Source organism: Myotis nattereri, assembly GCF_964212035.1.
Source record: "Myotis nattereri genome assembly, chromosome: 19".
NCBI lineage: Eukaryota > Metazoa > Chordata > Mammalia > Chiroptera > Vespertilionidae > Myotis > Myotis nattereri.
The window spans coordinates 28,562,948-28,575,651 of NC_138095.1; the positions used below are offsets into that span (position 1 = coordinate 28,562,948).

The 12,704-nt window shown below is 60.4% G+C and overlaps 1 protein-coding gene across 1 annotated transcript in view; it reads left to right on the plus strand.

Annotated features, from left to right (window-relative positions):
- The window catches only part of EP400 (E1A binding protein p400), a 54,666-nt gene that overhangs the window by 22,434 nt on the left and 19,528 nt on the right, over nt 1–12,704 (plus strand). The window contains exons 17-28 of the mRNA XM_081113754.1: nt 398–534; nt 1,403–1,572; nt 1,802–1,976; nt 2,071–2,207; nt 3,085–3,271; nt 4,286–4,452; nt 5,906–6,075; nt 6,816–7,046; nt 8,693–8,857; nt 10,358–10,513; nt 11,285–11,379; nt 11,649–11,920. Coding sequence (XP_080969880.1) covers nt 398–534; nt 1,403–1,572; nt 1,802–1,976; nt 2,071–2,207; nt 3,085–3,271; nt 4,286–4,452; nt 5,906–6,075; nt 6,816–7,046; nt 8,693–8,857; nt 10,358–10,513; nt 11,285–11,379; nt 11,649–11,920 — 2,062 coding nt within the window. The remainder of the gene's footprint in view (nt 1–397; nt 535–1,402; nt 1,573–1,801; nt 1,977–2,070; nt 2,208–3,084; nt 3,272–4,285; nt 4,453–5,905; nt 6,076–6,815; nt 7,047–8,692; nt 8,858–10,357; nt 10,514–11,284; nt 11,380–11,648; nt 11,921–12,704) is intronic.

The window sequence follows — 12,704 nt, forward strand, 5'->3', positions numbered from 1 at the left end:
GCTGTGGGAGTGCCCACTGGGGAGGGGACAGGCCTTGGGCTCCGAGGGCTGCGGGCTGCTGACTGCTTTTTCCTGAGCGTTGTTCCTTGTCAGCGGGGGTTCCTTCCCGTGCTCATGGGGTTGGCCATGTTTCTGAGTAAGCATTCCTTTTATTGGGTGATCACTCATCCAGCCACTCTGGCTGAGCTCCTCCTGAGAGTCAGGCCTGCCGCTGCGGCTGCTGGGAGTGGGGACGGAGGCGCTGTCCCAGTCCAGGAGCCGTGGTGGGAGGACGCCCCTGCACCCGCTGGACGGCTGCTTCAGTCCCACTCGGGGACGTCTCCACAGCGCGTGCTGGTGCCTGGGCCTGGCGAGGGCAGTGTGGCTGAGAGGACGGCTGTGTCCCTTCCCTCTGCAGGCAACTGGGGCCCTCACCTGGTCGTCGTGAGGAGCTATAACATCCTCAAGTGGGAGCTCGAGCTGAAGCGCTGGTGTCCTGGGCTCAAGACCCTCGTATATGTTGGCAGCCACCGAGAACTCAAAGCAAAGAGACAGGTACTTCAGCTCCAGCGTGAAACAAAGCCAGACAAGAAACCATCTTAGTACGAGACACGTTTCAAAATGTGCTTATTAGTGTAATTACTGTGAGACAGACACCGCCTTCAGGTCATTTTAGACCTGCAGTTCCTCAAAAGCATCGACCGCCCTGCACGGAGGGCCCGGGTGTACACGCCCTGCACGGAGGGCCTGGGTGTACACGCCTCACGGAGGGCCCGGGTGTACACGCCCTGCACGGAGGGCCTGGGTGTACACGCCTCACGGAGGGCCCGGGTGTACACGCCCTGCACGGAGGGCCTGGGTGTACACGCCTCACGGAGGGCCCGGGTGTACATGCCCTGCACGGAGGGCCCGGGTGTACACGCCTCGCATCCCTTCCTGGAAAGGGAGGCGTTTCCTTCCGGAACTGACGGCCCTGCAGTGAGGGCTGTGGCCCTTGTTAGCTGTGGGCCGTGGGCTCTCAGAGGAGACGCGGTGCCTCCGGTCCCAGGTGCCTGTGGTGTGTGCGTGGGGCGCCGAACGGGCTGCCGTGTTGAGGAGCATTTACTGAAAAATTGACACCTCAAGATGCATTGGGTTTCCACTGTCTGGTCACCAATTGTTGTAAAGCTTCTCAGGCAGCCAGTGGCAGTGCAGAGCCGCATGCTGCCTGCGGCCTCGGAGAGCGTCTCGCCTTGCCCAGTCCTCCCAGGGTAGTCTGTCTCCACAGCGGTTGTTGGGGTCCCAGCACTGCCTCTGAGTTTGTCCACACGAGTGCTGGAGGCTCCTGGAGGAAGGGTCATAAAAATACACACGTGGGGTCTTTTTTGTGCAGAAATAGCGAGTTATCAAAACAGTGAGGAGAGGCCTGTGTTCTGTGCCGCAGGGATGGACCGAGCCCAACAGCTTCCACGTCTGCATCACGTCCTACAAGCAGTTCTTCCGGGGCTACGCGGCCCTCACGCGGGTGCGCTGGCGGTGCCTGGTCATCGACGAGATGCAGCGCGTCAAGGGCCTGAGCGAGCGGCACTGGGAGGCGGTGTTCACCCTGCAGAGGTCGGCCTGGCCTCCCGGGCTGTGGGGGGCTGAGGGTTCAATGACACAGACGGCCTGTGTCCTTGGCACAGTCCCTCCCGCGAGGACACCAGAGTGTTCGTTTAGCGCAGCCATGTCTTCCAGGCACCTGGGGGACGCCTAGCTACCCCGTAGACTTGCCTTGTCCTTAAACGTCTCAGACGCAGCAGTCCCAGCGGGGCTTTCAGACGTGGTCTCTGGTCTCGTGCAGCCAGCAGCGCCTGCTCCTGATCGACGCGCCGCTGCACAACACCTTCCTGGAGCTGTGGACCATGGTGCACTTCCTCATCCCGGGCCTCTCGCGGCCCTACCTGCACGTCCCCCTGCAGGCCCCCACCGAGGAGAACCAGGACTACTACCACAAGGTGGTCATCCGCCTGCACAGGGTACGTGCCCCCCCCCCCCCCCCCGAGTGCAGGGCCTACAGTGGTGTGCGGTGATGTCGTTCCCAGAGGGGAGCCACGGCGTCTCCTTCCCCAGGTGACCCAGCCGTTCATTCTGAGGAGAACCAAGAGGGACACGGAGAAGCAGCTGACCAAGCGGTACGAGCACGTGCTGAAGTGTCGCCTGTCCAGTCGACAGAAAGCCTTGTACGAGGACGTCATCCTGCAGCCGGGGTGAGTGCACCGCCTGTGCTGGGTCCCCTCCACCTCTTCACCCCGACCCACGCCCAGTGCCAACCCAGGCGTGGCCGGCGCTCCGTGTCCATTCGCGCAGGAAACACGTCCTGACGGGACCTAGGACGTCAGGTTTCAGGCCGGTGTGGCCCCAGGATGGCTGCACAGTTGTCCCCCCTCGTCCACAGGGGAGCTGTGCCAGGGCCGCCTGGAACTACATGACCCTTCAGGGCTGGACTGTCCATAGCAGACCTCTTCACGGTCACGGCCGGAAGGTTCATGCTGACTGGAGGTCTCAGGCCCCTCCCCATGCAGTTCCTTCTCTTTCCTTATTCAGTTTAGAGCATTCGCCTTTCCCCTTAAAGGAGCACCTTCCAGCGTCTGCCATTCCCACGTTGCCAGCATCACTGCTCTTGCTCTTTGGGGCCATTTTAAGTAAAATAAGGGCGACTTGAACACGTGTGCTGATGCCAGGACAGTCAGTCCGCTTAAGTGACTAACAGCTGGAGTGTCTACAGCGTGGGACGCTGGGCAAAGGGGCGACTGACTCCCCCAGCAGGAGAGAGATCAGCTCGCTGTCCAGAGCAGCACACAACTTCAGCCTAGACGTTGCTTATTTCTAGAACTTGGCATTCGATGGCTTTGGATTGTGGGTAGCTGACACCATGGGTCCATGGAGCCACGGGTCGGGCTGCTGCGTGCTGCCTGACCCTCCCCCGGCTCTCTGACTCCCGTCCTATCTGGACGGAGGGAGCCTGAGGGTGGCAAGACGGGAGTCGGGTCTCGGGTGCAGTGACGTAGCCGAACGCGTCAGGGGCGGACGTGCATCCCTGTCGGAACTGGCGGGGCTGATGCTGAGTGCTCGTGTCTCCGTCAGGACCCAGGAGGCGCTGAAGGGCGGGCACTTTGTGGACGTGCTGAGCATCCTGCTGAGGCTGCAGCTCATCTGTAACCACCCGGGGCTGGTGGAGCCCCGGCTCCCGCAGTCCTCGTTTTCGGCCCGGCCGCTGCAGCTCCGCTTGGCCTCCCTCGTGCTCAAGGCGCTCGACAGGGATGCCTGGACGGTAAGGAGGGACCTAGGAAGGTAGGGGTGTCTGGGTCCTGCGGTCCTGACACGGCAGCACCCAGCAGCCTTTGTGCCGTGTCTTCCCCTTGAGAAGCGTCTGTGTGTGGCGCTGACCTCAGGGCAGGCTCCTTGGCATGGTGTGTGCTGTTGAACTCTGAGAAGGGGCGCAGTGTGGACGTGACGGGGAGCTGGCTACAGCGAGGCCAACCCCCCCTGGGGACACAGGCAGTGCTTGGGGCACAGGCCCAGAGGCCCAGGACCTGGGCACCTGCTTTGTGTGTTGGGGGAGTTGGTGCAGGTGCAGGTGCAGGTTGGGGTCAGGCCAGGGACTCGGTGGCTTCAGGTCCCCCTCCCTCGAGTAGGGAGGTTCAGGGTGAGACTAGCGAGTGTGTGACAGTCTGAGGACCCTGAGCGAGCAGTGTGCGGTGAGCGGGTCAGCTGCTGCTGCTGCAGTTGAGCCGTGTCGGGCCGGTCCATCGGGGCCGCTTCCTGTGTTGTGCTTCTGAGATGCCATGGAGACACTTTGTCACTGGACACACCTCTGAAGTGTGCAGCATGTGGACTTGTGTGTGCACGGCCTGTGCAGCCGTCGCCCACGTCCCAGCCTCTCAGGACCCAGAGCGAGTGCACGCGTGGACCTCGCTCCCACGCCCGCCCAGCCTCAGGCAGCTCCTCTCACTCTCTGTGGAGTCACCTCTTCCATGTGAACCATGCGCTGCACACACGTGGGGCCAGACCATGCGTGGACTTCGGTGCCTGGCTTCCTGCCCTCGGGGCTGCTGGCCGTTTGCCATGTTGCAGTAGGCTTTCCTTCCTCTGAAGATTGAAGGGCTCCCCTGCATGCACACCGTTGTGCTTGTCCGCTCATCAGGTGGACGTGGGCGGTTCCCACGTGTGGCCCTCAGGAGACCTCGTGGCACAGGGCCTGGTCTTCCTGTCTGCGCACCTGCTTTGATTCTTAGCCGAGGCCTTTCCTCCTGTCCCACGTAGCTCGTTTTTTCCTTCTGCTTAGGAAACGGATCTTTCTCTATTTGACCTTATTGGCTTAGAAAATAAAATGACTCGCCACGAGGCTGAACTGCTGTGCAAGAAGAGGGTGTCGCGGAAACTCATGGAGGAGCTCTTCACCGCCCCGCCCCCGCCCGGCCGGCCCCCCGCGGTCCGACTGAAGCCCAGCAGGTGTGTGCAGAGCGTGTTGCCTGCGGCGCCCCCTCTGGCCTGGCTGGGCTCTGGCCGTCGTGAATCTGGCCCCTGGCTGTGGGTGGGAGTGACACTGGGAGGCTTGGGACCAGGCTGGAGTTTCCATGAGACCCTGGCTCCAGGCTGTGAGAAGAGGCCAGTCGCCTGTTGGGTTGTCTGCCCTGGACATGGCCCAGGTGCCCTCTGCTCTCTGAGTCGCTCATTGTCAGTGGGAAGTGTGGGCTTGGCTCTCACCCGCCGAGGAGTGCCCTTCACCGCCTTCACAAAGGGTTAGGATCAGGGCGGGGCCTGTGGGGAGGAGCTGGGACCAGTCCTCGGGCTGGGTCCGACCTGGTGGGTGTGGGGGGGCAGCTGTCCTGGCCGGGTGTTGGGGAGCGAGGGCAGAGGGCGCTGGAGGGTGGTGTGGGCCTGCGGCGAGCAGAGGGCTCCTAAGTGAAGGGACCCCTGGGAGGATGACCGTCTGGCGGGCGCCTGGAGGCTGGGACGGGGCAGAACCCGTCTGCGGACGAAGGCAGAGCCCACGGGGCTCAGGAGGGGCTGACCCCGGAGCGGAAACAGATGCAGTCCTGGGCTCAGCTAAAACGCGGGACGGGAAGCCAGCATTTCAGAGACAAAGGGCCAATTCTGCAAACCGGCAGCCATTCTTGTTGCCTCGTCTGTGTGTGTCTTCCCGGGCCCCTGGGCCCTCGCCCGCACGGGCAGGGCCTGCAGCCCTCGGACCTGCATGGCGGCGACGGCGCTGCCTCTGCTGGTGTCGCACGGGCTTCACGGGGCGCCCTGCTCTGCAGTTCCCCGGAGAGCCGGCTGCAGAGGACACGGACGCTGTGAAGCCCGAGGGGCACCCACGGGCCCTGCGTGGTCGCGCTCTGTGGTCGCGGAGGCTGTTCCGTCTGCCCTTCCTGTCCCTGTGCTCCGTCCCCTGAGGCTGCCACTGACCTTTCACCTCACTGCTTCCTCTAAACCAGTGGTTCTCAACCTTCCTGATGCCGCGACCCTTTAATACAGCTCCTCATGTTGTGGTGACCCCCGATTTCATTGTTACAAATTGAACATAATGAAAGCACAGTGATGAATCATGAAAACAGTATGTAATTATAGATGTGTTTTCCGTTGGTCTTAGGCCGCCCCTGTGAAAGGGTCGTTCGACCCCCAAAGGGGTCGCGACCCACAGGTTGAGAACCACTGCCCTAAACAGTCATCTGGACTTGGTGTGCCAGATGCCTTTCCTTGTCCACTCTGACAGGAACCTAATTGAAGTAAAATCACACCCTATCACGCAGGCACGGGGGCCACTGTCGTGTGCTGAGTGTTGCCAGCACCGCCCGGGCCCCCCTGCTGTAACCAGCAGCCGGAGTGGGAGCCTGCTGCTCGGGGCAGGCACCCCCCAGGCCTGCTGCAGCGACGCTGTGTCTTCCCGTCCACACGCGTCTAGGTTGTTCCAGCCTGTGCAGTACGGCCAGAAGCCCGAGGGCCGCACGGTGGCTTTCCCCAGCACACACCCGCCCCGGACGGCCACCTCCACGGCAGCCACGGCCACGCCACAGGGCCACGTGCGAGGACGGCCGCCCATCGCCACGTTCTCTGCCAACCCGGATGCCAAAGGTATGTCTTGTGTGGTGGTGTGTTTGCCACAGAGGGTGCTGCCTGGCCCCTCTGACGAGGGACCTCCATTCTGCCGAAGAGACCTGTGCAGCCCTCGCACGAGTTGGAGGCTTTTTTATGTCTTTAAACTGGATTTTACAAGGCGGTGCACGCTTCGTGGAGGCGTGTGTGGTGTGGCGATGAGGATGCTCCTGGGGGAGCTCCTGGAGGGAACTCGCCTCTCAGGCTTCCGAGGAGGTGACTGCTGTTTCCTGCCCTGCTTTGCGGTCACCTGACTCACAGCAGAGAAGGATGGGGCAGGGGCGGACAGGTGACGCGGGCCGTGCTCCAGCCCGTCAGCGGGTCCTGGGCCGTGTGCCGGCGGCTTCGAGTGTCCAGAGCTGCTTCGTGCAAGCTCCCCTGGTGCAGCTGGAGGTGCAGCCTCTGTGTGTGCCTTGTGGGGGGTCAGGGTTCCCTCTGGTGGACACGGGTTTACATGGCTGACTTCTAACACTGTTCACTGCAGGAATGCACTGCCGTGTAGGCTGCTGGTTCGCGCCAAGTGGAAATAGTTAACAGCGGATAAAAAATCATACCTCTCTGTCTAGAGCACTTTGGCCTTCACCCCCTTTTTAGAGAGAGCTTCTCATTTGAGAGACAGTATGAAATGTTTGTTTTATTTCTTTAAAATTCGGGTTAAAGTACTGCGTTGCATTGAGAACCTCTAACAGCTCTGCACAAACCACCCTTGTTGATTGCAGCGGCAGCGGCCCCCCAGGCTCCCACCGGTGCTCCGAGACCCCAGGCCACCTCGACCTGCAGCACAGCTCCTAGCCCAGCCCATCCTGCGAAACTGCGGGCTCAGACCGCGCCCCAGGCCTCCGCCTTGGGCCCGTCCCAGACCCAGCCCCAGGCCCCCTCGCACCCGGCCGGGCAGAGCACGCTGCCTCAGGGGCTGCTGCTCACCTCGCAGGCCCAGGCGCGCCTGCCCAGTAAGTGGCCTCGCCTCTCCTGGGGCTCTGCCCCTGCTCCCAGGATGCTGTGCTCAGACCAGCAGTGTGAAGAGCCTCTCTGTCCACTCCTATCCCCCCAAGCTGGCGCTGCCTTTGCCGTGCTGTGGCCCTGCTGTCCTTTCCGGCCCTAAATCTCAGGGCCAGTGCCCAGGGCCTGTCCTTTCTCTGCCTTTTCTCCTGACCCCGTCCCATCCGTCCGTCAGCTCTGCTTTCCTCCCGCACTCGCTCTGAGCTTCATGCCTCCCTCACTGTGAGCCGGGCTTTGGCCCAGGGCCGAGATCAGCTGGGGAGCAAAGGGGTAAAATGAAAGCGGCCGCTTCCTGGACAGCCATGGGCCTAGTGTTCGGTCTCTAAAACCAGGAGTTCCTTTTCGTCTCTCGCTGTTACCAGATTTAAACCTGGGATGAATTATTGCTCAACTGAGACATTTAATAATAATTCAGTGACTAAGATCTCAATTTTATTAAATACTAGAGGCCTGGTGCACAAAACTCATGCAAGGGGCTCGGCCCTCGCAGCCCCGGCTTCGTCCGGAAGGATGTCTGGTCTAATTAGCATATTATGCTTTTATTATTATAGATTTTAATAGAATTTTTCATTGTGACCAGTGAGATTAGCATATTTCCAAATTTCACATGGACCCTGTCCATTCTGCTGTGGAAGGTGCCCTTCCTGGCACAGCCGCCTGGTCTCAGGTGCTGCTCGGACACTCGCTGTGGGATGACGGGCTGTGCCGAGGCCTCTGGAGTGGGGGGGAGAGGAGCGTGGTGTCCTGAGGACCCCGTGTTCAGGCTGGGTCTGCAGTCCTCTCGTCTGCTGCCCGCAGTCACCGCTGGGCCCCCCGCCTGTGGGACGTGTTTCTTGGCCTGGGACGGGGCTTTTGAGGCTGTGCTTGGGGCATTGTCCACCAGGTCGCCTTCCGTCTGGTGGCCTTCACCTCTGTGTGGACCTCGAGGGCTAACGGGACTCACTCTCTGCCTCTCCTTTCTCACTTTCCTGTCCTTAATCACGGTTCTGTGCGCAGGATTCCTGGTGTTTTTCTTGTCTTTTGCTAATTGTTTTTATCACTAATAATTCTTGAATGGGTTTTCGTAGGAGGAACGTTTAGACTCAAATATCAACCATTGGGTAAAAAAACCTTTAGTCCTGTGTAATCACAGCCTTTTTGAATGAAGTGCTTGTGACTCCATCTGAATTGTCTCGAAGCTCCAGCCGGGACGTGTTTCTGTACTGACTGCGGGGGGAGCGTGGGTCATGCCTCCCTCTGAGCTCAGCTGCACGAGGCTTCCCGCTGGGGAGGGTCTCTGACGCGGAGGCTGCCCCGAGGCTGCAGAACGGATCTGCTCTGTGACGGTGGCTGCTTGCTCCCTGGTTGGGGAGGGAAGGAAAGTGCCCCTCACAGTGTGGGTACTGTCGTAAAGTCCACCAGTTACGATGGCAAGAGTTAACCATTAAAATCTGATGTTAACTGGGTCTTCTCTTTCCTATTAAAATCGCTCTTTCCTGAAAGTGTCATCACTGTTTTTCTGATACTTCTGTTTATTACCCGAGGTCGTTCTATACGACAGCGTCACATTCGAAAACTTTCCACAGAAGTTTCATTCCCCTTTCCTCTGTTCCCTTAGGTGGGGAGGTGGTCAAAATAGCACAGCTGGCGTCACTCGCAGGACCGCCGAGTCGCGTGGCCCAACCAGAGACCCCGGTGACGCTGCAGTTCCAAGGGAACAAGTTCACCTTGTCCCACAGCCAGCTGCGGCAGCTCACCGCCGGCCAGCCCCTGCAGCTGCAAGGTGAGCCCCACCGCCCAGTGCCTCCCTGGACACCACAGCGAGCCTGGCCCGAGGGGCTGGGAGGACCAGTGGATAATGTGTGTGTACCTGGCTGCCCAGTCCTTGACATGGGCTCAGTAGATGGTAATCATTTAAAAAACCTACCCTTTGCCCAGCTGACAGGGCTCAGTGGTTAAGCGTCGACCTGGGAACCAGGAGGTCATGATTGATTCCCGGTCAGGGCACAGGCCCGGGTTGTGGGCTCCATCCCCAGTGTGGGGCGTGCAGGAGGCAGCTGATCCATGATTCCCTGTCATCATGGATGTTTCTGTCTCTCCCTTTCCCTTCCTCTCTGAAGTCTATAAAAAATCTACCCTTTGATAAAAGTTTCCTATTTTTAAAATCAGAATAGAAACACTTGCTGCTTCTGATCTGACTGTGACGTGTGAATTGTCCGAAAAGGCCCTGGGCTGCAGCCGTGCTCACAGGTCGCGGTAGTTTCAGGCCAGAGCCCCCTGTGGCCGAGGGCGATGTGTCCGTGGGGCGGCTGCTGCTTGAAGAAAGGAGGGTGCGCGCTCCCACTAGTCCTGAGTGACCACGGGGCAGCAGCTCAGTCACATGTGTCCCCTCAGTTGTGGGTTTGGGGTCAGGGTGGTGTCCTCAGCAGCCCTGCCCGCACGTGTCTGGGCCCTGGTGTGCATGGCTCCCGGTGGTGAAGGCCACTGGAGAGGCACAGCTGGCAGAGCGGAGGCCCCTGGGAAGCCTGCAGCAAAGAAACGTTCAATTGGTCTAATTTCCTGCTTCTCCAGGTTTTGGTCCAAGGGGCGAGGCCATCCCTGGGGCTGCAGTTTCTCGGGACGTGGGAGGTTCCTGCGGAGCAGATGGGGAGAGACTCGGTCACACCGAGGCTGAGTGCCGGCTCCGTAAGCAGAGCCACAGCGTTTGCACTTAAACACGCCAGCCTTTTCTTCATCCGCTGGCGGGTCGGCCAGCGCCAACCTGTGGTCAGGCGGCTGGCACCTTCCCTGGGACTCAGGCCTCACCCGACGTGACCGACCCTGAGCAAGTGCCCCTTGCACTGCCCCGAATTCCTAGGAATTTCTAGGAATCGAGCTTCCTTTTGACATTAAGAAAAACGACATTGTTTCCTTTTCTTACTATTTATTGATTTCAGAGGAAAGGAGAGAGAGAGAAACATCCATGATGAGAGAGAATCACTGATTGGCTGCCTCCTGCACATCCCTGCTAGGCATCCAGCCTGCAACCGGGCATGTGCCCTGACCTGGAATCAAACTGTGACCTCCTGGTTCTCAGGTCCACGCTCAACCCCTGAGCCTCACCAGCTGGGCTGCTTCTTAGAGTTACATTCATTGTGAATAAAGTGTCTTCCTTTTTCTACAAGTAACTGAACTTTGCATTGCATTGTGGGAGCAAGTGTGGTTTTGGAGATGAGGTTTGTGGCCTGTGTCTGCACCCTTGGAGAGGGCGTGACTGATGGCCCTGGCACCCGTGTGATTACAGGCAGCGTCCTTCAGATCGTGTCCGCCCCCGGGCAGTCCTACCTGCGACCGCCAGGCCCCATGGTGATGCAGACCGTGTCTCAGGCGGGTGCCCTGAGCACCCTGGGAGGCAAGCCCCCGACCAGCGGCCCCGGCCCCGCTCCCGTGGCCCCACCAGGTAGAGTGCTCCGAGCAGGCGGAAGACTGGCTGTGAGGCCGCCTCTGGCCCTCTCCCTCGCAGGTAACGGGAGGCCTTGAGGATTCTGGCCGTGGGGCCTCAGAACCTGAAGGTCCCGCCGTGGCCGTGTCTGATTTCCACGGACACCAGTGTCCACTGGGTCTCCTTTGTTGTTGGCTCTCAGAGTTACTGGTTGACACTCACCAGCCTCCACTCGCTGTAGATGTTTGTTCTGGTGCTAGGATTTCCCCGGGACAGACGACGAGGCGGGGTCCTCGGGGTGAGACAGATAATGCTGCCTCTTGCCTGGTCCACAGCCTGCTTCCCGCCAGGGTCCTCTTGCTCCCTGGACCCGCTCCCGCCGAATCACCGCGACTCTCCCCGGTGCCCCCTAACCAGGCCCCTGGAGCCGTCCCTGAGCACACGTGTCAGGGCCAGCAGCAGCCCTGACCGTTTGGGGGTGGCTTTGTGCTGGTCTGGAGGGCAGCTGACTCCTGGCCTGAGGGCCGCCAGGTTGATGCTGAGGAAGGGCCAGGGCCCTGGTGGCTGGTGTCCCGGCGTGAGGGCCGCGAGGACGGCGCACGGGGCATTCGCACGGGAGGAGACAGGCTGGCGCTCACTCAGAATGTGGCCAGAGGGCAGGGGTGCCTCGTGGGTTCTGACCAGTGAGGCGTGAACGTGCAGGGAGAGGCAGCGCTGAGCTGAGGGTGCGCTGGGGGCAGCTGGTGCTCGGCGTCCAGAGCTGTTTCCAGCCTTGGTTTTGATTTGCAGTTGGTGTGCCTGGTCGAGTGGCGGTCAACCCCCTGACTGTGGGGGAACCCGGCCTGGCCCCCAAACCAGCGTCTCCCATTGGGGGGCCCACCCAGGTACTGAGCACCTCCCCGGGCGCGTGGGGCCTTCGGAGGGCGTGGCTGGGTTTCCTACCTTTCATTTTAAAACGCTTTCCTAACAGAAGGAATGAAACTGGCTTTATAATGGCAAACATTTCCTTTCACGTAGTTTATATTCTTGTGACGTGGGAAATGCTGTCTCGAGAAACTGCTTTTCTCCTCTGGGGTGCTCTGGGGGCAGGCCCCGCCCAGGGCCCCGCAGGGTGGGGTTTCTCAGGGGCCGTTCCTATCGCTTTCCGGTGCAGGAGGACAAGGCCCGGCTTCTGAGAGAGCGGCTGGACCAGGTCCACGCTGTCAATGAGCGGCGCTGCTCCCGCGCCCCCATCTACGGGGCAGACCTGCTGGCGGCTTGTTCCCTGGCCTGCGGAGAACGGGGCTCGGGGCTCGGAGCTCTGGGGAGCAGGCACGGGAAGGGGGCCAGGCCAGCGAGTGTCTGCACGTCACCTTCAAACAGTCACAGGGACCTGATTTTGACGCTGACTCAACGTCAAGAGTCCCTCCAGGATCTTATGGACAGGTGAGGTGGTTTCCCTGCGTGAAGGGCCTGGTGCTCACCTCCCCTCCCCCTTCCCCCCTCCCCCGTGCCCTGCTGTGTGCCGTGCCAGCCCCTGAGCTTCTGTTTCCGTGGGGTTCTTCCAGGTGTGAATGTGCATTGAGGGTTCCTCCCTGTCTTGTCTTGGCTGGTAGCTCATTTCTTGTCAGCTGACGCGTCCTCCGTTGTCCGGATGGACCAGTGTTCTTGATCCATTACCGGCTGAAGGACATCTAGATTGTTTCCAAGTTCAGGAACTATGACCACGCAGTCACCATCTGAGTGCAGGTTTCCATGTGGATATGGGTTTTCAGCTCTTTCGGGCAAAAAGCTCGGAGCGTGATGGCTGGACCGTGTGGTGAGACTGCGCCTAGTTCTGTAAGAAACAGTCTTCCTCAGTGGCGGCCCCCCTGCTCCCCAGCAGGGAGTGCGGGTCCTGGTGCCGCCTCCAGGCTGGGCGGCGTCTGCATGGGGGGCGCAGGAAGTGGAGCGTCTCTCGGTGGCTTGTTTGCATGTGTCTGTAGTGAGTGTCAGTTCAGGCCTTCGGTGCGTTTTTAATCAGGTCGCCTTCGTTCTGCTGAGTGTTGAGAGCTCATTGTACGTGTGGACAATGGTCCTTCAGCAGATGTGTCCTTTGCGCACCTGTCCCAGTCCGTGGCTTCCCTTCGTGCTCTCCCGACAGCGTCCTTTGCACAACAGGAGTTTTTAGTTTCAGTGGAGTCAGCTGGTCAGTCTTCTCTCTCGTGGGTCATGTCTTTGGTGGTGTGTC